Genomic DNA, 27551 nt, shown 5'->3' on the forward strand with positions numbered 1-27551 from the left:
ATTCCTTCTTGTAATACATCATCCTTGGTCAGCCTTAAAAGTTGGCAACCCCTGAGGGAAGAAAGGAAAAGAGTTATAACGTCTGAGGGACTTCAGGTTTGATTTGGACGCAACCACATTGATTCAGCAGGAAATTACATCTTCAATCAAAGCAATGCAAATCAGGCTCCCATTTCACTCTGTTTGTTTGGCCTTAGTGAGGGCAAGGGGATTCTTTACTTCGGGTTCTTCCTTCCTTCCAGCCCGCAGAGTTTATATGCGCATGTACAGACCTGCGCACACCATCTGTGAAACCCCTCTTCCCCCCAAGGTGTTGTGCTGGCAGGAACAGGTACATGATGATCTCTGGGTGCGGGTAGAGCCTCTACCCTTTGGGAAAGCAGTAAGGAAAGAGCAGTTTGTGGCCAGGATGGAGACAGGGAAGGGTACCCCAGAGCTGCAATTAGAGCTCTCTGAATATCTAAGGTTTTCAATGTGGTGTGTGAAGGAGAACAGCTAAGAAACATCTCTGGGAGGCTGACAGTGATCCCTTTCCCCTCGCAAACACCCTGAGGAAGAAACAAACCATGAAAATCCATTTCATTTGTTTGAGGTCATTTCATTTTGCTTCTTGTTTGCGCATGCTGGCTCGCTCCTGCAGGGAAAAGTGCCACACTTATCCAGGCAAAGAAAAATCCACTCTGAAAGTCTCCTTTTCACTTTTTTTTCTGAAGTTCGTCTCCAAATTTGAGCTGTTCATCTCTGGGCTGATATGAAACCTGCGTTTCAGGGGGGAGAGGAGAAGGGTGAATCTACTGCTTTTATGAACAGTTTCCTTTGCCTTCATCCCAGTCTGCCCTGGACATCTGCGTGTCTGTCCCTGCCTGAGCATGCTGTGAAGCCCCTGTAAGTCCTTCTCTTTCACTTTGTGCCCTTTGAGAGGACTGGGAACTTCTCCAAGGCCTGAGTTGTGCCATGGGCAGAGCCACCCATCCTGTGCCAGTCAGCCAAACTGACTGGGATCACTCTAGCTCCCAACGTGAGTAGCACCACATTCCAGTCTGATCTTCTCTGGGCACAGGGAGGCTTCTTCCCTTCCAATCATCCTTCGTTTCTGGATAGCCATAAGAGTGTTTGTGCCTGCTGGTGGGGTTTGCATTTGATCTGCTCTGGCACAAGGCACTGGGGAGGTTCATGGCCAAGCCTTGCTCCTGCGCTAGTATATGTGGGGTTAATTCCTTGCACTGCCAAATTCAGTGAAATCTGACCAGTAAATCCCAGGAGAAGTTTGCAAGGTCTGGACTTATGGTGGTGGAAAACCCTTGGAGGTGTCTGCATGTTCTATGTGTGTTTGTGTGTTGTGCAGGGCTTTCGTTCCCGCTCACAGCCTCCTGTTATCCCTGTCTACCAAGTCCAATTTGGATTCACTGCACAGAGCGTTTTGAGCTGAAAACAGCTCAAAGCACCTCCTGAAAACGGTAGGAAAAATTTCCATGCCGAGGTTAATGAGTGGTGAGCGCAGAGAAGGGCACAGTGGGAATTCCTCTCTCCTAGAGCCTGAATTTCAGCACCACAAAAACCTTGGAGGATTCAGTGCATGGGTCTGGGTCTGTTGGTTGGTGGGGTGGTTTTCACTCATGAATTGGGTCAAAAAGCTTTGCTTTCTTTATGGGTCCCAAATTGTGCATGATATTATCCCAGACAACTGCTGTGTGCCCAGTGCTGGTCCCTGGCTCCTCCATTGCCCCCAGGTTATCTCCTGGCAGAAGCAGAGCTGAGAGTCCCCAGTCCTTTCCCTGGCTGCCAGCAAATCCCATTGTGAACAGCAGGTCCTGCCCACAGCCAGCTCTGGGCTGGCACGTGGCGCCAGAGGAAAGATCACCGAGCCTCAAAGGACTGACCATGCTCTCAAGAGGTGCATGTGGGCCCCAGGGTCAGCTCACTGCCAGTGTCCCTCGGCACATCCCTATTTTCCAGGGACCTTGCTCACTTTAGGCAAGGGGAGCTCATCTCCGAGCTCCTTCTCTCTGTTCCAAGCAGCCCAGAAGCTGTTTCTTTCATGTTTGTAGATTCATTGCCCTGTGAATAGTTGCTTGTAAAGCCAAAGTTGTAGACAGTGTTATTGGTGTGGAAGAAATGGATACTTAAGGCTGCTCCACTCTGTTATTGCTCACGTTATTTACCCAAGGCCAGACCCCTTTTTAGAGGGCAGCTGCTGCTCTTGCCAGGATTTCTGAGCTGGCTGGGTTAGGGCTTTGCCTCCTCATGCCTCTTGGCCTGTGGAGGGCTTGGCTGAGCTTGGAGGGAGGTGCAGTGTGATTCCCTACCTCTTTCCTCTTTGATCTTCCCTTGCCAGACAGGGTCTGCTTTTCTCCCCTTCTACCTCAGAGCCCATCAACTCTCCCCCATCCCTTTCCTCCCCTCTAATACCTGTAGCTTTCTGAACGTGCTGTGGATGACTGCTGGCTGTGCTCCTCTGGTTCCAGCACAGGGCTGGCCACATGCCCTGCTTTTCCTGATGCTGATAAGCTCTCCCTGGCAACAGCTCCACACCAGCAGAATGTTTCCCTCCTCTGGTCCCTTGTTCCACAGATCTGCTGAAGACCTGCCTTCCCTTGGCAACCCAAAGAGTCTTGCCTGGTTTTCTCTCTACCTGTTTGTTTGTCTGTCTGAAGATCTTCATCATGCCAGCACACAACTGGGTTCAGGAACGGCTCCCCAAAGCCTGTCCTCATTTGCTGTCTCCTGCGCTGCCTGGACCTGGATCTCAGCATCCATGTGCAAGCTTCACATGGGTAACTGAAGATGACCCCAATCCAAGGGCCAGCTCAGCACTGCCTGTGGGCGAGATGGCTGCTCTCAGCCTGCCCTGTTCCCTCGCATCAGGTTGCTAAGGTACAGCTAAAACTCTCATCCGGAGTGTCATCATCTCACAGCTCAATTCCTTCAACATCCTTTTCTCTGGCCTTGACAAATGCAATCTTCTCCCACTCCTGCCTGTTCAGAGCTCTGCTGCAAGGATCATTTTCCTTGCCTGTCATTGTGCTCCTACTACCCATGCTTTACTTGCCTTTGCTGGTTCCTGCTGGCAAACAGCAGTTACCTGTCTCTACTCTCCAGGCCGTTCACAGCTCTCTCTCCTGTTAACCTTGTAGTCCCCTTCCACATGCAGTTTCTTGCTGTTTCTTGTTGAGCCTCTGGTGACAGCCTCTGCCAGCACTTGCTGTGTCTCTCAGCTCTCTGCTTTCTGCCCCAGTGCCTCTTGCTGGAAGGGGAGCTCCTGGATATACCCTGCATCCCTCCTTTGCCAGCCTCTGTCCATATTGGTGACAGTGGCTTGGCTGCATGTGTAGGAACCTGTCAGGCAGTCATCCTGATGTCTCGTACTGGTCCTTCTCATCTTCTGCTTATGCTGCAGACCTCTGTGACAGGGCCTAAGGAATACAAGCTTATGAGATCCTCCTGGCTCCATGCATGTGTGATGCGTGTGTCTGTCCTCTTGCCACGCTTTATGGAAGCAGCAGTGAGCTAAAGCCGAATTCAGCAAGCTGGGTTGGGGATGTTACCTGCCTCCAGATTTAGTGAAAAGAGGTGTCTGAATACCGGGGAGAGACCTTGTCTGCACCCAGAGATGGAGGCTTGCTTTGCCCTGGGTTTGTGCAGCTCAGTGCTGATGGGGAGCAGGTTGAGCCCCTGCCCCTTCTTGCTTGTTGCCTGCTCCATCATGCCTAGAGCAAAGGGTGCAGGCAGCCAGCAGCCCTGGGGAGCTTCCCTGGCCCTGAACCTTGCTGGTGGCTGAGGGATGCCCTAGGGCAACATTTGCTATTGCAGACCTAGTCCAGCTCCAGACACAACCTGCCTGGGCTAATGTAGAGCACAGGCAGGGTTGTGGAGCCCTGGTCTGTACTGCAAGTGCAGGAGGGAGATGCAAACGCATCAATGCCTTCATCTGCCCTTATGGATTTTTCCACCGTATTTTGTAAGTGTTCATTTTTATTTATGTGAGGTTAAAGTCAGTCCGATTTGGAAATCAACTTGTCTAAGGAGCTTCCCTCAGATCTTATTAGCTTCATGTAGTATTTCTATTCATTTTTGCTAATACCATCCACCAGGCTGGTTGTGGTGGTGGCTGCGAGACACGGTAACCCTCTCCTTGCCAGGCTGCTGGGTTGTGAGCCTGCTGGCTGTGGGAGCAGCAGGATCTGGCCATGCAGTGAAGGGCTGGGGCTTCCTGCTATCTATCTTCCAACAGCACAGGGGGGCAGTTTCTGACATCTCCTCCGTCTTAATCCCCCCTTACTGCACTCAGCATCACCAGCAGCCAGCCCAGAGGGTGCCTTTACCTGCCAGCACTGGAAATCAGTGTCTGGTTTGGACAGAGAACAGTTAAGAAGTTCTCAGGCTATCCTTGTAATTAGAGAAATTCCTGGAAGAAAAAAGACAATAAATCCATTGAGGGCTTTTAAAGGAGAGATAGGATGCCTGACTCAGGAAGTCCTTCAGCCACAGATTACCAGGGGCTGGAGGCATCCTGGAGAAGTATCAGTGCACGCTTGGATGGCTTTTACACCCATCCCCTGGCATTAGCTGCTGGCCCCTGCCAGAGAGGGCATTGGCAGGACAGGATGGAGCTCTGTGCTGGAGCTGGCAGGCACTGCATCCCTTCCAGAGGTGCTATTTCGGTAACCCCAGAGGGGCTGGCTGCAGTGATAAGGTGAGGGTCAGATGTCAGCCCCAAGCAGGAGCAGTGGTGGCTGCCAGCATGGGGTATTATACCTGCCCTGCATCACACCTCCTTGTGCCAGCGGCACAGCACACATCTCCTGCCCCATCTCTCCCCTGCCTTTGGTTATTTATTGCAGCAGTTTGATACTGGGTGACTGTAATTAAAAGAAGAAAAATATGCACAATAAAATGATTTCTAAAACGGCAGCATGCTGGATGCAGTGAAGCAAGGAATGTATTAAATATTTATTGTCACTGGTCTGCTGGGGGGGAGGGGGATTAAAATTATTTAGCCTGAGAAAAGCATTTTAATGATTTAATTTGAGGGGAAACCTCCCCCACAGCCCTCCTTAGTAGCAAGCCCCAGACAAAACGCAGCATTAATGTAAGGTTTGATTAAAATCTGAATGGAATGAAGGCCTGGAGATTGGAACAAGGGATGGGGAGCCACATGGTTGCCATCTGAGCCTGAGGTCCCCCTGCTCTGCTGTGGCAGGTCTGTGCCTGTGATCCTGCAGCTTGCAGGGGGGATTCTTCCTCTTGAGGTGTGGGATGTGCTTGGCAGCAGTTAGCCAGGGGTTTGGTCTGCATGGGGCAGCACAGGATGGGAGCTGCTGGGTGCCTCAGTCATGGTGTGGGAAATCACTGCAAATTACTGAGGCTGAAGAGCCTCAGTGGGGCAGGAGCTCTGGTGTGTCCGTCCCAACAGGCCCAGCGCCACCACTGAGGCTCAGCTAGGCTCACCTGCACGGATGGATGCACAGGCATCCGTCCAGTGCATGGCATGGGGCTGGTGGAGCCCCAGCATCTCGTGGCATTTATACACTGAGGCATTTTCCAAGAGCCCCATGCTGCTCTGCAGGAAAGGTGCTGGGGCCGGTGTCCTGCTGGTGCATCCACCTGGGGCCGGAGCTGAGGCTCTCTGAGACTGAGATGCAGAGTGTGGGGTCTGGCAGCAGTGTCTGATTGTTTTCTGTTAGAGGAGGCAATGCTGTTTCTTCCCTCATGTCTCCAGATTGACGGTCTCTCATTATTAGCCCCCTGGAAACAGGCACTTTGACTGAAAGAGCCATCCCAGCCTTCACTGTAACAATCAAAGCGGCTCAAGAATAAACATGGCTTGGCAAGAATAAACACAAATTGCAGTGCTTGCTGTGAACAGTGATATCCAAGGGAGCAAACATCAAATGAAGGATTATCCCTGTTTGCAAGGAAGCTCTTCTAGCGAGAGATTGAATAAGGACCATCTGCAGCCCAGAGCAAAGGGGCTACCAGGAGAACCTGCTTGTGCCGTTCAGAAGCTCTCCTGATCGAAGCTCACACACTCTCCTTTAGGCACTGTCTGGTTTTACTTCTTACACTCTACTGGCTGCTGAAGCCTTGAGCTCTATGCCTCTACCTCCAGCTTGCAGACAGCGTGGGCAAGCCCAAGGAAGGGAGTTATTTGGGAGGCAGGTTGGAGAGGATAAGGAGGGCTTTCCTGAGGCGGGGGGGCAGGTTCTGGACTCTGAGGAAGAGTCTATCAACAAAATCCTATGGGAAGCACTGTTCTCTGCTCTTGGCACTAATGCTGCCAGTCTTAGGGCAGGAGCCCTGAAGCCAGCTCTTAACCAGCGGCACAAGCAAGCCCTCCTCCCCAAACCATCGCCGAGACACAGCCCGCACGACATAAATCACATTTGGAGGCACAGAGGTTCCATAAACAAGCTTATTTTCTGAAGCCAGGTCCCATTATGTTATCTGTCACTTTACTGGGCCTTCTGAGCTGTTTATTTTTATGTATATACATGGGAGCTGGCGAGCTGGCGTTGGCCTGAGAGTATAAAGCTGACAAGACACAGTAGCGGCGTGTGAAACCTGTCAGCAGAGCAGCCGCCTGTGAAATGAACACGAGAGCTGATGCCGATGATTTTATTTATGGGGAATCTCGGGAAGTGCGTGCCGGAGCAGCGGGTGCCGCTGAGGGGGACCAGCACCAGCCCCGACACAGGCAGGGAGAAGGTCTTGAGGCAGCTGGAAACGAGATTGCCTTCTTTAGGAGTATCTTCAGCTGCTGACACACTTTGGGCACCCTGAAAAGGGCACGTTTTCTTGGTGTGGAAGGTGATGAAGGCAGCTCCCCAGCACTTTGCTTTCTGGCGTTGATCTTCTTGGTAATTGTTCTCTTAATGTTTTGTTTCTTGGTGTTTAAGGTAAACTCAGATTTAGCGTAAGGATTTGTTCTAAATGGGAAAACCGGAGTTTCCTTGTCTAAAAAACTGGAGCTTTTAAATGGTTTTAGAACTTTTTCCAGTTGTTTCAGCCCTGGAGCGACATTTTGCCATACTCAATGGTCTTTGCAAAAGCCTAAATGAGTAATTGTTTCTGTCAGGTTCCAGGAGGAAAGTATTGAGATCAGCATTTTTTCCCCTCGGTTGGAGCAAACATTTTGGATGTGAGATAGTTTTATGGGTCATTGAAAACACGAAAGAATCATCTCGACTGTTATCAGGGCAATGGTACAAAACATGGACCCTACTCTTACCCTGTTGTGACCTTGCTGTGAGTCCTGTGGTTTAGCACAGAGGATGCTGCTGTCATGTTGTGGTCGGTGCCCCCATGTTGCTAAGGAAAGGCAGTCAGAGGTTGTGAGCAGCCATGTTGCACATGGAGGTCAGTGCTCCCTGCCTACTCCTTCCAAGTTCTCCACTTGGATGAATCCCTTCAGGCATGCTGTGCCAGCCCTCTCCATCTCAGTGATACCTGTGAGCATCTCTCAGATGTGTTAAACCCAGTTAGGTTCTGTTTGGTGGGATTAATACTTAACACTCCCACTGTGTCTTCATGGTTCATGTGCAGCAGCAATGTGGCATCTTTCTAGAGGCATGCAGGAAAATGGAGCAGCTGCACACGTCATGGGTGCCCCTTGGAGAGCTGAAGGCCATGGGTTTTTTTGGTGCCATTTTAATTCCTCACAGCAGCAAGCCCTGACCTGTTGGTAGGAGGTTCCTGGTACTGCTCTGATGCCTGCTTAAAAGTAAGTGGTGTTCTTTTAAGCCTCAGGTTTCCCTCTGGTTTATGTGAGGAGCACGTTTCCTTCCCTGGGTTTGACTTGCAGCCTCTTCTGCCAGCACATCGTGTCCCAGCTGGCTGCAAGAACGGGCTCTCCTCCCTTCCCGGTGAGCTCTGCCTGATGGATCTGCTGCCTTCCAGCCTGGATCATTCCTCTGCAGGTCTGTCTGTCACCTGCCTGGGCATTGCTAAATCCGTCCTGGAATGAACACCTATTTGTCAAGTGAAATAGGAAGGTTTGAGTCTCACGTTCCCCAAGGCCACTTAACAGGGCTCCGGCTGCTCTCCGGACACTCGCTGTTCTGCGCCGGTGTGGCATGAAGAAGATGAAGGCCATGAAGCTCTTCTGCCCGATGTCATTGCCACTGTGAGCCCCCATGGCAAGCACTGCATGTGTCTTGTGTCCCCCTCACCCTGGAAAGGTGTTACATGCCCTGGGTTTACCTTCCGTGCAGCGACGTCTGTGGTCCGCACGCTGTTGCCTCATTCCTTTGTGCTTCTCTGCAGCGACCCACTTATTGACTAGGAGTGTAATTGTGCTGCATCATGTCTAATTGCTTTGCTCTGTCGTTCTCCATTTGCTTTCTCTGTCTGCACCCTCCCCGCTCCCCTCCGTAAACGTGCCGAGCTGCGAGCAGGGCACGAGGCCACACTCCTGATTGCTGCAGGAAAAAAAGGCACCCAACTTCCTCCTTTCTTCTCCTAAATTCAAATGACAAGAAACAGAGGAAAACAATTTTGCACACCCTTGGCAGAGGGCCAGCTCTGATAAAGAGCCGTAATTAATCTCCTCAGCTTTATTAGAATATCATTACAATTAACTCAGCAATCTTCTGTTGATCAAAGCCATTGTTCCCTGCAGAGCAGAGGAAGCCAGCGTGAGCCTGGTTTGTGCAGTGCTCAAAAGCACCTAGAGCTGGATCGTTCCTGCCAGCCCAACAGCAGCACAAGGACGGGCAGAGGGGTGGGCACAGACCTCTGTCCTCATCCTGGCTCTTTGATTCTCTCCAGCTACTCTTCTTTGCTGGGCTATTATAGCCCAGATCCCTCATGGGCACCGGGGTGTCCCTTATTCCCAGTGTAGATGCTTTTGGGTCCAGCCTTTTTAAGCACGGGGTTCATGGCTTTGTGTTTTCATACAGCTCTTCACTTGTCTGCTTCGTAGTCTCAGCTGGAGACATGGTGGCTGCTACAATAATATAGCTAACAGCAGCATAGCAGGTAAAGAAACCATTTGTGGAAGCCACGTTTGAAAGGAAGGACAGTTATCAGAATGAAGCTTCGTAAGCTCTACAGTTAAATAGCCCAAGATGTGTGCTATAGAAAAGCAGAGAAAATGAGCACTGTTAAACTACCCCATTCCTCCTTTTCAAACTGCTCTTTTAATATCGGGTATTTATCTATAATTTAAGCCCATGATTAGTTTTATCAAAAAGATAGTTCTGAGGCAGAGATCTTAAAAATGATTAGGTGTGTGTTTGAAAGACAAGAACAACTCCACTTGCACCATAGGATAAAGATGTAGCTGTTTGCTGACTTGAGCATCCATCTGTGAGGGCCTTGTGCCAGAAGGAACCTCCTGATTCTACACAGATCCCACCCCAGTCTTTCAGGGCATTTCTCAGTCTCTCTTGAAGATGCCAGAGCCAGACCCCCTTGTCACTGGGCAAGACTGTTGGAGAAGGCAGTGCTGAACCTCACCAGTCGGTCTGCCTGGGAAGGGTGGTTACGTGAAGGTGTTTGAAGCCCTCACTCATGCTTTTTGTGCTAAATTCTTATGTTTGAATTGCCAGCACTTGTGAGCCCTTGCAAAAAGAGAGAAGGAAAGGCAGGTCCAGGGTTGGATCTGATCCACCTTGGCATTGTCCCTGTAAGCAGCCACCCAGGAGAAGGAAGCAGTGGCTCCAGCCCATGTGCTGGTGCAGGTGCAGCTACAGCTACAGCAGCCCTGCCTGCTCTGCCCAGCTTCACTTGCTCCCTGCAGTACTTATCTCATCAGAGGTGAAATAAAGGGGCTCAGCATGGCTCTTCTCAGGGTGCAGCCCTTTCACAGTCCCTGAACCCTTGGTCAAGGGAAAACTGAAGTTTTTCATCTTACCCTTGTCCTTGGGTATCGCAAGGGAGCCTCCTGTGGGTGATGGATGCTCAATACCTCACCTCTCTGGACCACTGAGGATGAGGGTTAGGTTTGCTTTCCCAGCACAGCTTTGCCAAGGCCTCCAGTATGGGTGCAGAAGCATACAACCCTGCAGTCTGCATCAGGGACCTGATGCTGAAACAGTGCTGGGGTTCGACATAGGTCTCTTCCCACCTCTCTTCTCTCCCCCTTCTGTGCATCTGAGGCACTAGGAAACCTAAGAAGAGCAAAACAAGCCCATCAGTGCCGTAAAGCCCCAATGGCAGGGGTTATGGTTTCATGTAAAGTGCCATAGTCTCCAACAGGTCCTCTGCTGCTCAGTCCCTAACAGAACTTGTCCTTTCCCATCATGGCTGCCAAGGATAGGAAGGGATGCTCAGCCTGGGCTGAGCAGGCTCAGAGGGAGCAGGACCTGGGGAGGTTTTTCTGCAGGGCTTAAAGCAATGCTTCCCTCCCCAGGCCCTACCCCACCTTCCCCAGGAGGCAGCAAGCACTGCTGCTCCACACGGGGCTGGGGACATTAGTCAGGCTGCTCTGAGTGAGACGCAGGGGCTGAGTGTCAGGTTGTTATTAAATACCATTAGTAAGTGACAAAACTGTGTGAAGCACTTCAGGTGCAGACAGTGGCTGGAGGAGGGAGTGCTTGCAGTGCCGGGGAGATGAGCGAGTGGTGAAGGTCACAGACACCTCATTCTGGGCTGCCTTAGACCCCGTCTCCTGCTCACCACCTTGAGGAGGCAGGAGGGACGGTGTTCACATGGGGGGAGATGTGGGTTTGCAGGGAACCCCTGCATGTCACAAGGGGACTTCAACATGCGCCAGTGTGGAGTCCTGTGCAGCCCCCATAACCACTTCCTCCTCTTGTAGCACCCTGTTCTTTAGGGGCTCCAGTATGGGGCAGGGCACTCCCCTGCCCATCATAGTTGAGCTGCCAGGGGAAAGCCCATTTTAGCATCTCTTCTACCCAGTAGAAGCAACTGGAAAGGGAAACGTTCAGATGTTTTTCTTGCTGTTTTCCATGCTTGGTGCTAGCTTTCCCCTGGAGGGAGCTGGATGGACCATTGAGGAGGCAGTGCCTGAACCAACAGCTCTGGGAAGCTGCCTGCTTGCTTTGATGCCTGGCTAGCTGTGGAGCTCTGGTGTGGAGCTGGCTTCAGTAGCCAAAAAAGCCAGGAAGCACTTGCCTATGGTGCTTGAGGTGCCTAAGGGGTGAGATGGAGGCAGAGGCACCTCTGGTGAACGTGCCTGGAGTGGGAGCTGAGGGATGGTGATGGTGATGATCTGCTTGAAGCAATCGCAGACCGTCAGCAGAGTGGAGAGCCACTTCCTTGTGTTTATTTAAGGCGAGATGCCCTAGTTTCATGCTTTCAGTGGAGTCCCTAATTATTCCTCAATCTTTGTAGTGAGCTAATTAGTTTTGCAGCACTCAAGGCTGGGGAACACTGATAGGCTTGGGAAGCACAAGCTGGAGGGACGAGGAAGAGCGGAGAGCTGGTGGGAGGTGGCTGACTGGCAGAGGGGAATGGCTGGGAGCAGGGCAGGGGTTGGAGAGCCTATGGATTATGGTCTGGGAAGGATAATGGAGGAGGGAAGAGCTGTAGTTTCATGTCGTGTAGCATGCTGGAGTGTAACGATGTGGGGAAGAGTGATGGAGTGGTAATTGAGGGGGATGGAGAGGTAGGGGAGGGAGCGGGAGGGATGGTCCATGGGAAAGCAGCCGCAGAGCTCAGGAGGTGAGATCCTGCACGGAGGGCTGCACAGCACCACACAAGGCAGGGCAGGAACTGTCATTTGAGTGGGCACTGCCTGTCCTGGGGTGCTGCTGACTCTTGCAGGACCAGCAGCATTTCCTGACTGCCCCATCTCTTTTCCAGCTTAACGGTGATACTGAGGAGCTCTGGGGGAGAGGCCACGTGGAGCAGCTGCTCTCCAAGCTGGGTGCTCACCTCCCCATCCATCACAGCTGCTTCTTTTGGAGAGAGCCACCACAGATCAGGTAACCTGCACCGATAACTGGCTCCATGATGCTCCCACGTCCTCAGTCTGCCCTGTGTGCATGGACACCTCACTGCTTTGACAGCAGGGTTGTGCACCAGAGCCCACGCTCCACATCTGCACTGTGAGCCCGAGGAGCACAGAGGTCTCATTGCTGTTCCTGCTGCCACTGGGAAGTTCCCAGTGGCCACTGAGTGCAGTGTGTGACAACTCTGAAGTGCCCAGGTGGCTGTGGATTTATTAGGGCATTATCCTACTAGTGCCGCAAATGGTGTCATCTGTCTTCTAAACTTTGCACTTTATTTCAGGGGGAGAATTGAGTATATCCAGGCAATATGCTGTAGTTTTAGCATATGATAAAGCCCTGCTGGGAAGTGTAGTTTTATTGACTTTGTTATTAAAGTGCCACTGGAATAAATTTGCTCATTTGAATGAAATGTCTTATTACCTGGGTCGTAACAGGCACATGATGAAATCTCTGGAGGGGCTGGAGCTACCCGCAGCCTGGTGATGGGGAGCTGAGATGGAGCAGCTGCCAGGGACCCACAGCTGTCACCCCGAGACCCTCAGCACCCGCCTGGCTCTGCTGGAGAACTGTTTGGAAACCTCAGGATGGGAACAAGCCACAGTGGCAGGGGGCACTGTGTGTTAGTCGAGGTTCGCATTGTTCCTCTAATCCTTTGCTCAGGTAAGGATGTGGTTTTAAAGGGAATTGAGGAAAAATCTCTTTCACAGGGCAATATTTCTTTAGCACCAACAGTAATGGGGGTAGATGGGGAAATGAACCGTTCCCCATTACACTGGAACCTAACTGCACAGCCCATGCTTTCCAGTTAAAATTTGATTGCCTCAAATCCTGTGTATTATGGAAAATAAGAAAAAGGCCTAGTAAAATTTATGGGTTTTAATCATAAACCGATAGAATCACAGTAAATCTATCATAAGCATGCAGATGCAGACCCAGGAAAAATAGGGAGGAAAGCAATAGCTCTGCTTTTTTCCTGGAGGAGCTGCATGTACCCATGGCAGGGTCAGAGAGATGGGGAGGGGGGGGAAGAGAGGGAATGAGAGGGGGAAAGGAGGAAAGGAGGCAAAGCCCAAAGGTCTTTCTGCCTGCCCCTTTGTACCACTGTGCTGCTCGCTGTGGAAGGAGCAGGGTGAGATCCTGCCAGGGGAGGAGGGAGGAATGTCTGTGCAGAGAGGGGGCTGTGAGGAGCACACAGAGATGTGGCGGGGAGAGAAGAGCCCTTGAGAGAGGAATGGCAGCAGAGAGACAGAGAAGCGCAGGAGGCAGAAAGTATTTTAACAAATAAAAGGGAGTGAGCGATAAGGAGAGAAAAAAGGGAGAGAATAAAAAATTGGCTCTGAAGCAGAGATAAGAGGGGGAGGGCAGGTAGAGAGAGAAGAGTAAAGTGAAGCACGATAAGGCCTGATGGAGATGGGGGAAGGCAGCAAGTTCTGGCAGCGCAGCTGGGGTATGTGGGTAGAGAGCAGGGGGGGCTGTGGGGCGCCATGGGGTGAAGAGTCAGGCTGAACCCCTCTCCTCTGGTCACCTCACCCCTGTGTGGGGAAAGGTGTCAATCTCACCCCGGCCTTTTGACCTGCTGATCTAAGGAGAGGGGCTGAGCAGGCACAGGGGTTGATGGGGGGGGCAGAGAGTCAGGCAGCAGAAGGGGAGAGCCAGGCACAGCCCTTGGCATGTCCTGGGGGCGGGGGAAATGTGGAGCTTGGTAGGGAGGAAAGTTCCTGGGATGGGCTGGAAGTCCTGAATAACCCCTCATTGCCCTCGCTGCCGTGTACCAGCGCAGGGTGCCTGCCATGGAGATCCCCACAGGGCTCCCAGTCTTGGAAGCAGAGGAGGTAAAGGTGTGTTTCCCCTCCATACCCTAAACACATCCCTTCCTGGGTTTTTCTGCTACCTCTTTTAAGCTGTTTTGTAAGTGCTGCTTTGTATTTATCCTTATTCAAAAGAATGAAAAGTGCTGTCTGGCTCTGACACGCAGCCCATGGTTACCTGAAGAGCAATGCCCCTGCTTTCTCACCCCTGATTAAACTGCAATAGAAACATACTGTACATTTCAACAAAGGGAAGAAAGGGAGTTTATTCCTTAGCTGTGTTTTTTTCTCCCCATCTTTACCAGCCATGAAAATGGCTGTGCTGAGATGCTGGCCACTCCGAGATGCTTTTCTTCCTCTCCATCCATCTGCTTTAACCACATGGTGACTGAAAAGAAATAAATTATCCAGCTCACAAAGCACCGAAGATTAAAGAATTGGTGTGGATAATAAACTGTGCCGCAGCAGCGATGCCACAGAGCATCGGGCAAGCTCGCTAAGGAGAGGCTCTGAGCTGCAGCTTGGATGTGGGGCAGGCAGCAGGGCTTCCCCCAGGAGGGTTTTGAGTAGCAGAGATGGGGTCTGGGGGGCATGTGGGGGTCTGGATGGGCAAAACCCCTGTGCTGGCACAGCCTGATATGTTGCACATGAAAGGGAATCATTTTCTCTCCCCTTTTCATTTTTTAAAGCTTCTTTTTCTAACAGTGAAAGACTTGAATCCTCCCTTTGATTGCTGGGATGCTGCAGTGTGCTGCAAATATGTTGTTGGACCCGGTTATTAGTATTTTGTTCTCTTAAATCTGTGTGTGTTGAATTAGCTCTTTTAATTACAGCATTAAGGAAGGATAACTGGAGTCAATTAAGAAGCTCTCTCTGACTGCCAGTGTTAAGAGCTGCCCAGCATCACAGAGACTCCCCCTCCACCTCTCAACAACTGATTGAGTTATTGTCCTTTCTGGCAACAACCCTCTGGAGGGCTGAGGCTGTGGTGCATCCCAGCCTCTCCCAGGGGATCACAGCTCCAACCTGGTACTCGGGATCCCTGGAGCAGGATGTGGGGTGCAGATGGAGCCCAGCATGCCTGCCTGCAGCACCAGGCTGAGGTTGGTGTGTTGCTGTTTGTGGTTTTGTATGTAGCTCACTGAAAATGTTGGATAAACACCAGTGGGAGGGGAAGCTGCAAAGAAACATTTTTGCTTTGGCTCTTTTAAAAAGCAAAACAAAAGCAAAAAGGCTCTTAAAAAAACCCTGTTTTGGTTTCACAGTTGTAAAGGAAAGATGGGTTAGAGATGAGAAACTAACAAATCAAAGCTCCTGAAACCCGCTGTGGAGAGAGAAACACAAAATGTTTTGTTTGAAGATGAATAGAAAGCTGAAACCAGCAAAAAACATCCCCACTCCCCACGAGCACAGATGTTTCAGGTTGGTTCTTCAAGACTGGCGCGGTGCTGGAAGGAAAGCAAATCCATTCTTTTTCCTGTCTGCGCTCCAGGTTCCTGACGCATATTTTTTATCATCTTGTGTAGTGGCTTTGATCCCTGAAGACTCCTTAAGTGCTTTACAAATCAAGCATGCAAATCCCAGCTCATCCACCTCGGAGATGCTGCCAAGGCCAGGCTGGCTGGGAAGCTGCGGGCCAGTGAGGTGCCACCGGTCCTGGTGGTGACAGGACCTCAGTGATGCTTATAAAAGCCTTTAGTGCCCCTGTTGCCACTGTTTGCAGGGATGTTCTGTTCTTGTGCCGGGCTCCCCAGGCCATGGTGTCAGCCCTATCTCTCCCATGGAAGGGCTCCAGGGAGGGCTGGCTGTGGCCTTCACCCTCTCTGCACCCTCTGAGGGCTGGCAAGTTGGCACCAACCAACTGGGGAAGGGTTGAGCTGCTCTGATGATGCTTCTCTATATTCAAAGCTTGAGTTGAGATACCTCTTTGCCCATTGCTGTCTCTTTAATTTCACTCCTTCCCTCTGGGGTTGTCCTCCTGACTTGCTCCTTCTAATTCACCTGCTGTACAACCACTTCCATACTGAAGCTGTCTCACTGATGTAGGTAGCTGGTCTCTGGGCAGGGTGGCACCCACACTGGCCAATTTAACCCCCGTTCCTCCCCTTTTCCTCACTGAGACAATACAAACCTTCCAGACCTCCTGATCCCAAGTACCAGAGCTCTGCAAAGGGAGATTGCTGCCTGATGACCAGACACCATGGTGATGGGCAAGCTGGAGTCTAGCACCAGGGCAGCCAGCGTGTTACAGCCTGCAGCTCCTCCCTGCTGCAAGCCCTGTGCTTGGCTCAGGCTGTGCTTTGAGTGTGTTTATAAACAAATGTAATTTTAGGGGTTTTTTAGACAAGGTCTCCTGCAAGCCTGGAAGTTAAAGTCCCTTGGGCATGCCCAAGGGTGCTTGTTAGCCTGGCTGCCAGTGAGTCAGGGCCAAAAACCACCATAGAATGATTTGTGTTGGAAGGGACCTTAAAGCTCATCCGTTCCCAGCCCCTGCCATGGGCAGGGACACCTTCCACTAGAGCAGCTTGTTCCAAGCCCCTGTGTCCAACCTGGCCTTGAACACTGCCAGGGATGGGGCAGCCACAGCTTCTCTGGGCACCCTGTGCCAGCGCCTCAGCACCCTCACAAGGAAGAATTAATGACCATAAGAATTATTAGAGGCAGGTGTGGAGCAGCACTGGAGCTGCTGGGTGCCAGGAGCCAGGGGCAGCCGTGCAGCCAGGGGCAGGCAGGGAACTGCCTGCTTGTGCTGGCAGCAAAGGTGCTGATGGAATTGCAGCATCCCTGCCTGCAGGGACAGTGTTCATAGCACAAAGGGCCAGCTTGTGCTCCATCAGAGAGGTGACACCATGGTGCTGCTGGCAATGGTGGGCAGCAAGTCCTCTCCCCACCTAAGAGGCAGCAGGATCTCCAGGTACCCCCAGCACTGCCAGGCAAAACCCAGTCCCACTGGCTCTCAGCACAAAGGCCATGGGCACAGTGAGCTGCTGCCTGCCCTGTGACGGGCCTTTGTGCCCTCCTTAGCACACAGAGGACAACCACACTCAGCCCTGTGCTGCTGCACACCAGCTCCTGTCCTGCTCCCCTGGCCTTTGGGGTGGGCAGGAAACCACGACAGGTCCTCAGGAGCAAAAACCAAACTCCTCTCGATGCTGTGCAGGCCCTAGGACCCCTTTGGTGGGGTGCAAACCTTCGGTGTCAGTGGGATTCTCACCCTGGCCTGAGGCTGTTCTTGGTGTGGTGGCAAGGAAGGGAGTGCTTGCCAGGTATGGAACTGGACAGATCAAGAAGTCAAGATTTTGCATTCCAACTATCTATAGGAAATAGGGTTTTTTTTATTATTTCAAGTTTTCATAAAAATCCATAATTATTGAAATCAAAGTTACAGAATAAAGTTCGTAACTTTTTATTGATTTTATTTCTTGGGTTTTTTTTTCTTTCTTCCCCCCTCCCCCCTATTGTTTTTCCCTCTCAGAGTTATATCTGACACCAGAGTCCATCAGACAAAGTCCTTACAAACACAGGAGTCCTGAAGACATCGGCTGAATGTTTTTCCTGGTATAAAGAAGAAGGGGAGGAGGAAGAGGTGGTGACAGTGCGGATGCAGTGGATGGGGGCTGAGGACGTGGTGGAAGGAGAGAGGTCGGTATGTTTGTAGCAATGTTTTTCAATTATTTATTTTGTTCATTTGTTCTCTTTTTAAAAAAAAAAAACAAAAAAACAAAAACTAAACCAACCAACCCACCATTATTATTTGCAAACTGTTGCCTGGTTTAAATCATTTTCATGTTGAACTTGCGCGGCGCGTCGGCAGAGCTGATGCCCGCGTCGGACTTCCGTGGCACATACTCGATTTCAATGTTGTGCTTTGTGTTGCCTTTCCCCCGGCTCCACAGGAAGAGGAGCACCAGACAGAAGAGCACGACGCCCAGGAAGGAAATGAAGCCCATGGTGGTGGCGATGATGAGAGTCTTGATGTCAAAGGGGAAAGGCACGGTGGCGCGCGTGCTGTTGGCATCGCTCTCGTTGGGCTGGTTGGAGATGAACGCGAAGGTCTTGTTGGGCTGGTGGGGCCAGTCTGGGGAGTAGCTGCGCACGTGCAGGTGGGCCAGCATGGTGTCGTTGCCACCCGCGTTGCTGGCGATGCATAGGTAGGTGCCATTGTCCTGGATCTGGGCGTAGCGCACCTCCAGCGTGCCGTCAGGGAAGACAGTGAGCCGCCCGTTGGTTTTGGTTGAGATGAGGTGCTTGCGGGGAGACAGCCACATGATGGTGGGAGGCGGGTCCCCATCTGCCCGGCAGACAAAGTGGACTGTGTGGCCTTCGTCCACAAAGATCTGCTGAGGTTTGCGGTCCCGTATCCGTGCTCGGCGGCAGGTGAAGTAGTTGGGCAGGAGGACGTCAGGGAAGTCTTTGAACTCCTTGCCCTGGACGAACTCGGGGGTGGAGCAAGTGGGCTGCTGCTTGTTGAAGTTCAACCTCCATCGCCGCCGGAAAACCCAGAGCAAGCGGCAGTCGCAGGCTAAGGGGTTGTTGTCGAGGATGAGCGTCTCCAGGTTGCCCACGGAGTGGAAAGCTGACTCCTCCAGGGTGGTCAGCAAATTCCCTGACACGTTCAGGATGCGCAGGTAGTTGAGGCCGCGGAAGGCGAAGGGCTCGACCGTGGTGAGCTGCCCTCCCACCAGCTGGATCTCCTGCAGCCTGAGCAGGTCATGGAGCATGGAGCCCTCGATGGTGACAATGGGGTTGTAGGACAGGTTCAGGAACCGGAGGTAAACCAAGTGCCTCACCGACACGTACGGGATGGACGTCAGGTTGCAGTGGGTGATGGACAAGGAGGTCAGGTTCAACCCGTAGAGGCAGTTGGATGTCATGGTATCCAGGTAGGGCCAGTGGGAGATCTCAAGGACCTTGAGCCGGTACAGCCTCTTGAATGAGTAATCCCGGATGGTGTTGATGTTCAGATGGCGTAGGCGCAGCACAATCAAGCCGTGAAGGTGAGACAGGGCCTCCGTGGGGATGGAGGTCAGGTTGCATTTCTCCAGGGTCAGCTGCTCCAGGCTGTTGAGGCCGCTGAACGCCCGGTGGGAGATGTAGACAAGGTCGTTGTCCCCCACCTCCAAAGACTTGAGGTTGTACAAGTCCTGGAACATGTAGTCTAGCAGGATCACAATTTTATTCTCACTAATGTCTAGCTTGGTAAGGTTGCTGAGTCCAGTAAACACCCCCAAGGGGATCAGCTTGAGCCTGTTACTCCTGAGCCCCAGCGTCCTGAGGTTGAAGAGGTTGTTGAAAGCCCCAGGTTCAATGGCACTGATAATGTTCTCATTTAGCTCCAGCTCCTCCAGGTGAGGGTAGTTGGCAAATTCATCCTGGTTGAGCGTCTTGATGCGGTTCTTGCCCAAGTCCAGCTGCCTGGTCTCGGTGGGGATCCCCTCCGGCACGACCATGAACCTCTTCCTGTGGCACAGGACGGCGCGCTCCTGGGCAGAGCACTCGCAGCGCGGCGGGCAGCCCGTGGCGGAGCCGGACAGGATGGATCCCAGCATCAGGAGGAGAATCGGCTGCCAGCAGGCCAGGAGTGGGCTGCGCATACTCGCCTCTCCAGCTACCATCCTATCTCTCACCTGCAGGTAACAAGGGGGAGAGAAAGAGCAAGGGGGACGTGAGTGAATGATGGGCACCTCCACAGCAAAAGGTTTAGTCTGGGGAGAGCTGGCACTAAGGTGAAGGGCACTGCCGAGGCAGAGCAGAGGTTCTCATTTCCCAGCCGAAATCCAGCCCAAGACCATTTCTCCTCCCCACCCCCCAACTTTCCACTTGATGAGTGAACGTGCGCAGACTTTGAGTGGAAAGCCTTGAGGAATCTGTGTCAGACAGACCTCGCTTCCTCGGCTTCTTAAGGAAAATAATTTAATACTAAACACATCTATCTACAGCCTATTTTAAGCCCTTGAAATTATTCCGTTCCCTGTAGATGGAGCCTGAATATAAAGGCTGCTTTGCAAAGGCAGAGGAGCTGAGCATCTGGGGGATCCCTCATTGGGATCAGCCAGTAGTGAGGTGTCTGAGTGGGAGCAACCACAGCTCCACAGGAATCAGCCCGATAGGGTCTGGGGGTGAATAAGGGGGTCTGTGGGGTGATGAGGGGTCTGTGGCTGATGAGGTCTGCAGGGTGATGAGGGGCTCTGCCTGCTCTCAGCTGGGAAAGGCCCTGGGAGGGCTGGGTGACCCCCTTGTGGTCATGCTGCCTCTGTTGCATTTATTTCCTCATTGCTCGAGCTGTTACAAGGGATCAAATCATATTAATATTGCATGTTAGATGTACAGCTGCTCCGGCCCGTGTTTATATCTATTGTTATGTGTGCACTCTGCGTTGCTTCCACTAATGCTATTTATGGCTATAGCTGAATATACTCAACACATTACTTCCATTGGCTCTGTTTGTATCCATCATTATATCCTGTACATTACTTTCCCTGCTCCGGCACTATTTATGGGTCTGGTACATATTCTGTGCATTACCTCCATTGCGTCTCTTTACATCCATCATTTCCTACAGGCAGATGACTCAAGTCTAACTTTTGTTCCCCAAAAACGATGCAAAATTTCTTTGCGAGATGCAAGGATAAAGATGATGGACTGGCCATAAACATGTTCCCCAGCACCACCTCGGAAACCACCAGGCCCTGGCACACCAGGAGTCCCTGCAGAACTCCTCCCGCAGCTTCCTCCAGGTTCACCATCCTTCTCCATCCCTTCCCCTGCTACCTGCCTAGTGGGGGTGGTAGTGGGGGACCCCCAAAGCAGGTCTGTGGGACCAGGAGCTGGTCCCACACCACTCTCCTGGCAGTGGTGCCAAACTCCTTCCTGTCCATCCTGGTCCAGCGCCTCCCAGTCCCATGGAAACATTTCCAGTGGGATGGCTCGGGCTTGAGGCCAGGCTGCAAAGAGCCATTTGCTGGGTATTTACAATTCATCATCTCCTCTGTCACCACCTCCTCAGTGCTGACGCTGCTGGGCAGCTTTACGAACACAAACAGGGCTGCTGCTACTGTGGTGATGCCACTGGGGTAGGCTGCGGCCTGGATGGCACCACCAGTTAGGATCATGGAATCAACTGGGTTGGAAAAGACCTCTAAGCTCCTCCAGTCCAACCGCTCCCCAGCACTGCCAAGGCCACCACTAACCCACGGCACTGAGCCTCGTCTCCCCAGTGTGTGAACACTTGCAGGGATGGGGGCTGCAGCCCTGCCCTGGGCAGCCTGTTCCAATGCCTGAGCACCCTCTGGGGTAAAAACTGTTCCCAATATCAAGCCTAAACCTCTCCTCATGCAGCTTGAGGCCGTTTCCTCTTGTCCCATCCCTTGTTCCTTGGGAGCAGAGCCCAGCCCCTCCTGGCTCCATCCTCCTCTCAGGCAGTTGTAGGGAGCGATCAGGTCCCCCCTGAGCCTTCTCTTCTCCAGACTGACCCCCCCAGGTCCCTCAGCCGTTCCCCATCACACTTGTGCTCCAGGTTGGCAGCTCTTGTGCAACTGTGCGCATGGGTTTGCTTCCCATGCGCTGCCGGAGGTCCCCTGTTCCACCTCACCATGTCTCCCCATGGGCAGCATGTGGCCCCCTCCTCCTGCCCGTGATGTGCCCGTGGCACTGCTGCTTCCACAACCCACTTGCCACTCACAGCATCCCTCGGGCAGTGGTTCTAGAAACCAATTCTTGCTCCTCACAGCCGTGCTGAGAAAGCCATCAAAGCAAGCACAACGCTACATGTAAAACAAAATACAGTCAAAGGGGCTTAATTATCCCAGGGTTGCAAAGACTTCAGCTCATTAGAGTGCCAGGCAGCCGGCCTTATTTGGCTGTGTGCTGCAATCTCTGCTCTGCCCATGCGTGCAGCCACGCACTGGTCCCTGCTGGGCCACGTCCACTGCAGGGCCCAACTCACAGACCTCCCCAGGCCAAATCCTGCCTGTACCAGCAGAGGCGCAGCAGCTGGAGCTGCTGGGAACGATGTGGTGTCGTGGCTAAAATATAAGCAAGGAGGTGATAGATGAAGGAAGCAAAATCTGCATGGTGTTAAAGAGGAGACAAGCCTACTTGTGTGAAATGAAAGGCTAGGCACACCTCACATGTTATTAGTTCTCAGCTAAATTTAAATCCGTGATAAATACTATCCCTGACAAAAACATCTGTAATCTTAATAGCCAGAGTCACAGATGAGCTTTGGATGTAAGACAATGAATAAGCTGAAAAATTCTGAGCTAAGATGAGCTTTAAATCACTTTTGGGTCTCGTTTACCTCTGATGTTTCAGAGAGGATATCTGTGCCTCAAGGTGAGGCAGATATTAAGAGATGCCCTTCTAAAACCAACTCAAATGTGGTTTTAGAGCTGGGGTCAACCACCTGCATGTGGCTTTACAGGGACTGTCATGCTGACCCCCACCAGCACAGCAGCCAACTTCACCCCAAAGGCAGGGCTCCTTTCAGCTATCCCATGTCTGCCACCACACAGTGCTGGGTGAGGGGCTGAGGCTGCCTTGGCTGGGCTTGGCTGACTGGGGCTGGTGTCACTGCAGGGAGCAGGGAGACCATGGTGGCTAGAGGAACCTAGGATGTGACCGAGACCAAGCACCACCAAGGGCTTTCAAAATTGAAGCCCTCCCAGCTTTACCCTGAGGAGGAGCCATGGAACAGGTCTGAGCACCCCTGCAGAGTGCCCGGCCACGGCCCCAGCAGGCGCTGCCAGGCAGGATCAGACCCCATCTCTCTCCCACAGCCCAGGGAGCACTGCAGCCTCCGGTGTGAATGTGCCTCTCATTCCTCACATTGAAAAAGAGCATCAATAAAAGAAGAACCAGCTGCTCGACTCACTGCCTTTAGGCAACACAAACCAGTGCAGACCAAAGCAGAACCGCTCCGAGCTCTGGCACCCTCTGACCCATCCTCGCCACCGCGCTGCCTGGGGACCACAGCTCCAAATCCAGCCTGGTGTCACAGATGGGCATGCTGGAGCCACGCTGCCTTGGAGCTAAATGCAGCAGGACCTGCTGCGTGTCTCCGGCAGGGCTCAGCACTGGGAGGAAAGATGCTATTCTGGGCCTGTGCCTGGAAACGGAGCCTGGGGCCAGGCTGGAGCACTGACATGCATGGGATTTGCTCTGTTGTGATGGGCACAGGCTGCCCCGGCGCAGAGGAAGGGACAGCAAACCCACCAGCGCTGCGCTGCCCTCCTGTCCCAGGGGTGGCTGTGCCCCGTGCTGTCACCACCGCCCCTGACCCTCTGGGGTGCCCAGCGCCCTTCAGCACCGCGTGACAGCGAGCCAGCGGCACAGAGCCCTGAGTCAGCACTAACCCCACCTGGCAGCCATAAATCACAGCGTGCGAGACAGGCACCCTTGAACCAGATGCTTCGGAGAACATCAAACGACAACAGGGGATCTAGGATGAAGCGAGCCATATCCCTGGTGTGGGGGGGGGGGGTGTCTGTGGGGCTGGGGGAGCACGTGTCCATCTGTCCATCCTGCACCCCATCTCTGTCCTGCTGGCTCCACGCTGAGCTGCCGAGGCACCGCGCTCGGAGTCAGGGCTCCGTCTGCTCCGAGCTGCTCCAGCTAAATCAGATTTTATTGAACTTGACTACATTTTAGAGATAAAGACTCCAGGTTTACAAATAAATATTTAACAACCTTTCCTGCTGCTAAAAGAGTTGCTTATCCAGAGCCCGGGCTCCTCACTAAGTGTTCCTGGAGCTATCTGCAAAGCAGCAAAACAAAGGGAGAAGCTTTAATTTGCCGAACACGTTCGTGCCCATTTCCTCCTCTCTCCATCATTCCCCTGTGCCCAGCGTGCATTTGTGGGCCCTTTTGCTTTGTTTCTCCTTCCTCCCCACCCCACCCGCTCCCTGCTCCTCCTCTTTTCCCACCCAGTGTCCATGGGGAGCATGGCTCCAGGAATGGGTGGGAGCAGGGGCTAAAGCACGTGGGGCAGTTTCCCTCCTGGGACCATGCTGCTTCATGTGGCTAAAAACAACCCAAAGAGGGAGAGCCTAAAGGAAGCCCCGAGCACTGCTGGGGGTGACTGGAGGCACAGCACTGGCCTGAGTGGTCGGAAGCTGCTGCTGCATTTCCTCTGGGCCTTCATTAATGGATGAGCTGCTAACGAAGGGCATGAAAACAGGCTGCTGAGCACAAAGGGCTGCCCTGTGTCCCGCCTTGGCCCCACATCCTCCAGAAGCAGCACAGGAGGGTGTAAGAATGGGGATGAAACAGGCAGACACTGAGAAGGACCCTTTGAGTTGGGGTGGTGGGGACACAGGAGCAAGGCAACGAATGGGCCATGGCGAGGAGCCCACCCCAGACCCCAGCCTGGGGTCACCGCTGCAGTCACCACAGGGAGGTGTGAGTCCAGCCCCAGCCTTGGCTCTGCCTTCCCAAGGATCTGCTTTCAGCTGCTCCGCACCGGGAGCCTGGAATAGGTGTGCAGGAACCTGATCTGCTCTGGCAGCTGCTCTGGGGCTGTAAGAGAGCACCAAGAAGTATTTAAGATGCAAATTCCCTTCCGGCACTGACACCGCCTGGCTGGCACCAGACCCCGGCAGCAGAGGGCCCGCAGGACTGCCCTCAAAGGTGTTTCCTCGTGGAAAAGGGCCCTTTCCACCCGAAACGTGGGGAGTCATCAGGGAAGCACGGAGCCAAAGGGCAAGAGGAGCAGAACAAAGGGGAAGGGATGCACAGGGAGGAAGAGCTCAAACACGGGCTGAGGGGCCGGGATGCAGGATGCTGCCCAGGCTTCAGCCCAGCTGTCCACCGGTTTAGCTGTGGATGTGCTCGATGCAGGGACAGGTATGAGTGGTGGAGGGACAGCCAGCGATGGCCCAGAGCCAACCTGGAGCGTGGTTTTGAGGCTGGGCAGGCAGGTTACCAGAGCAGGGCGACGGGAGGGAGCTCCCGGTCAGAGCAGTTTTTGCTGAGGCTGTTTCTTGCTGCAATCACATCTGTGTGGGAGCTGCTCACCCTCCTCACACCTTTGCTCCTGCGCTTTTAACGCCTTTTCTCTCTCTTTGGCTGCACATGCTTCAATGCCCCATCAGCAAAGAAAACATCCTGACAAGTGATCAATAAGTAATTGCAAAGGCAGCTGTGGATGCCTGGGGGGGGGGGGGGGGGGGGGTGTAAAGCCCTGAGCTAGCAACACATAAATGAGGAGTGTAAGGGTGCAGCACAGTGTGGAGCTCAGGCTCAGGGCCAGCCACACTCCCCGCTCGTGGGAGATGTCTCCCAAGGGCTGGCCCTGGGAGCTCCAGAATCAGAGATGTTTTATGCTGGGCCAGAGAGCAGCAGGAGGATGCTGAGCGCTGGGATGCTGGGAAGGCCAGGCACAGCTGCTTGGTGGGGCTTCTCCTTTTCTTTCTCTATTTTGGCAAATCTCCTTGGGATTCCTGTCTCCACGGACATGGGCTGGGCCACCAGGATGGTGTAGGTGCTCACCCAGCTCAGAGGCATTCGAGTGGTGAACCAGCACTGGGTAGAGGACACTTCAGGACAGCAGGAGGGTCTCTCTAGATGTTTTTCCTTCCCTGTCTATAGCAGTGAAAGGAAGATGGAAAAACTCCAGGCTCTTCTGAGGGCTATGGAAACATTTGCAGCGGAGAGGTGAAAGAGAGGTCTGCCCAGTGCGTGTCTTCTGTCAGAGCCGCCGGGGTCACACTGACATTGTGAAGGCATCCCCTGCTCTCCGGCTCCATGGCCATCGCGGCGGGGCGAGGTGCTAGGTGCTGGGCTGCAGGATGGTGCCCAGGGCAGGTCCCACAGGGCTCGGTGCTGCTGACTCAGGCAGCGTGCAGCTGCACGGTGCCGGTGCTGAGCCCCGCGCTGTGTCAGGGGCAGGACACCACCTCCTCCAGCACAGAGCAGCTGGTACAAAGTCACCCCACTGCCAGAGCGTGTTTCCTCCTGGTCAGGAGCAGATGGCAACGATGTACGGGATCACCTCCATGGCTGGTCCGGTGGCATCGCACTCCCCCAGACCCAGGCACCAGCCCCGAGGCGCTGCCAGGCAGAGCCGCTGTAACCCCAATGGGATCTGGATACCCCAATGCGGTATCACCCAAATACCACACCTGGGGGCACCACGAAGGGCCTGGTGAGGAGCTGTGTTGGCACCAAGACAAGCTGCTCCCTCCCCAGTGCTCCCTGCCTGTGGACATCCTGTCCCCTCTGCCTAAAGGGCTCGGCAGTGCCCTGGAGCTCTGCTCAGTGCCTGGAGCAGGGATGGGGCACTCCTCAGCTCCAGCACCAGAAAAACAGGGACACAAGTGGAAACGGGGAGCAGCCCTGGTGCTTCCTCCCCTGCCAAGCCAGCCTGACACCCAGACCCAAGAGCAACCTTACTCCACCATAAGAACCATAAGGGGACATCACTGAAGCTTTGTGATGTGACCCCCCCTCTAACAGCCACAATTCTGAGCCGCTGTGTCCCCAGGACTGGTTTGAAGGTGGAAAGACAGATCAACATCCCTAACGCCACACAAACAGCAAGTGGGGACCAGTGAGCGCATCCTGAGCCTGCAGCACTACAGAGCATCGCTGCTGTAGGGAATGCTCCCATCCCTTAAGCTGACTGCAGTTTAGACTGTACTTACAGCATCACATCAGTCCCCAGCCACATCCCTTGAACACCCCTACAACCAGCGCAGGATACCTAGAGAAGAGCTGCTCCAGAGCGCTGTGTCTTCCCTGGGAAACCTTGGGGATAACAGCAGGAGGACGCAGAGCACATAAACCCAGCGGCTCTGCTGACTCCAGGGGAACCTCATGATTCACCTCCCTTTCGGACCGGCCCTGATATTTTTATACCGCTGCCTAAAATAAGTGGCCTGAGGACGCCTCCTGGGAGAGGCTGCCTGCAGCCCGGCGCAGCGAGGATGGCTCTGTGATAACCCACCAGTGGGACGAGCTGCATGGGGCACTGAGGGCATGTGTGCGCCCTACAGCCAGCACCAGTGGTACCATGGGTGGCATTGCCAGAGCTGTCCCTAGCCCATCTCCCACAGGACACAGGGGCAGAGGGTGGTGGGCTCAGGCAAGGCTTCCAAGGCGCTGCAAGAGATGAAAGCTCTGGTCCTGTCCATCCACCTCCTTTCCAGCTCCCTCCTCAAGCCAAATCTCTCTTCCCCCCTCTCCTCCCAGTTATGATGAAGTTTTGTTCACATAATAACAAATCCAGTGCTGCAGGAACTCCAGGAAGAGAGAAGTGGGGGAAAACGGGAGCCAAAGAGAACACGAGTGATGGCAAACGTGCAGAGAAGATTCCTCTTCCCGGCCTGGCTCTCTCTGCTGGTTTTACATGTATAATTCTTTTTTCTTTCCCCCTTCCTCGCTTGTTTGATTTCTGCATTATTTATGGCTTGTCTTCAGGGCCTGTATTTGCTGTTATTGTTTCATTCAACAATAAAATAGATTAGATAAAAACCAACTGTGCTGAGCCACGGCTGAGCCTGCCTGTCCTGCAGTCAGTGAGCCCGTGATGCTGGGCAGAGCGGGTGGGAGGCAGTGCCAGCCAGCCAGGGATGGGGGTCAGCACCTCGCCAGCCCTTCCTAGCCCCAAATCCCTGCGGAATGTCAGGACATGGTCAAGATTTGGGCTTTACACACTGCCAGCCTTGCTCATACATGTCCTGTGCAGGTATACGGGCTGTGCATAGAGCTCCTGGTGTGCTGGTCCACACATGCACCCCCCTCCACCCCCCTGAAAAAAACAAGAAGGAAAAGGTGGGAAATGCTTACTGAGAGGGGAAAACTGGAAACTGGGATTGTTTAGGGCAATTCC

At 53.2% G+C, this 27551-nt stretch overlaps 2 protein-coding genes across 5 annotated transcripts in view; one reads left to right on the top strand and one right to left on the bottom strand.

Moving 5' to 3' along the window:
* Nucleotides 1-27551, top strand: part of PSTPIP1 (proline-serine-threonine phosphatase interacting protein 1) — a 469822-nt gene that overhangs the window by 374855 nt on the left and 67416 nt on the right. The window lies entirely within an intron of this gene.
* Nucleotides 17039-27551, bottom strand: part of LINGO1 (leucine rich repeat and Ig domain containing 1) — a 149989-nt gene continuing 139476 nt past the window's right edge. For all 4 annotated transcript variants that reach the window (XM_061447295.1, XM_061447296.1, XM_061447294.1 and 1 more), the window contains one exon: nt 17039-19350. In XM_061447295.1, the coding sequence (XP_061303279.1) occupies nt 17497-19338 (1842 nt within the window). In that variant the 5' untranslated portion in view covers nt 19339-19350 and the 3' untranslated portion in view covers nt 17039-17496. The remainder of the gene's footprint in view (nt 19351-27551) is intronic.

The sequence above is a fragment of the Pezoporus flaviventris genome, unplaced genomic scaffold (assembly GCF_033815535.1).
Source record: "Pezoporus flaviventris isolate CSIRO_AGI_PZ_B2104156 unplaced genomic scaffold, CSIRO_AGI_Pfla_v1 ptg000006l, whole genome shotgun sequence".
In the NCBI taxonomy this organism is placed as follows: Eukaryota; Metazoa; Chordata; class Aves; order Psittaciformes; family Psittacidae; genus Pezoporus; species Pezoporus flaviventris.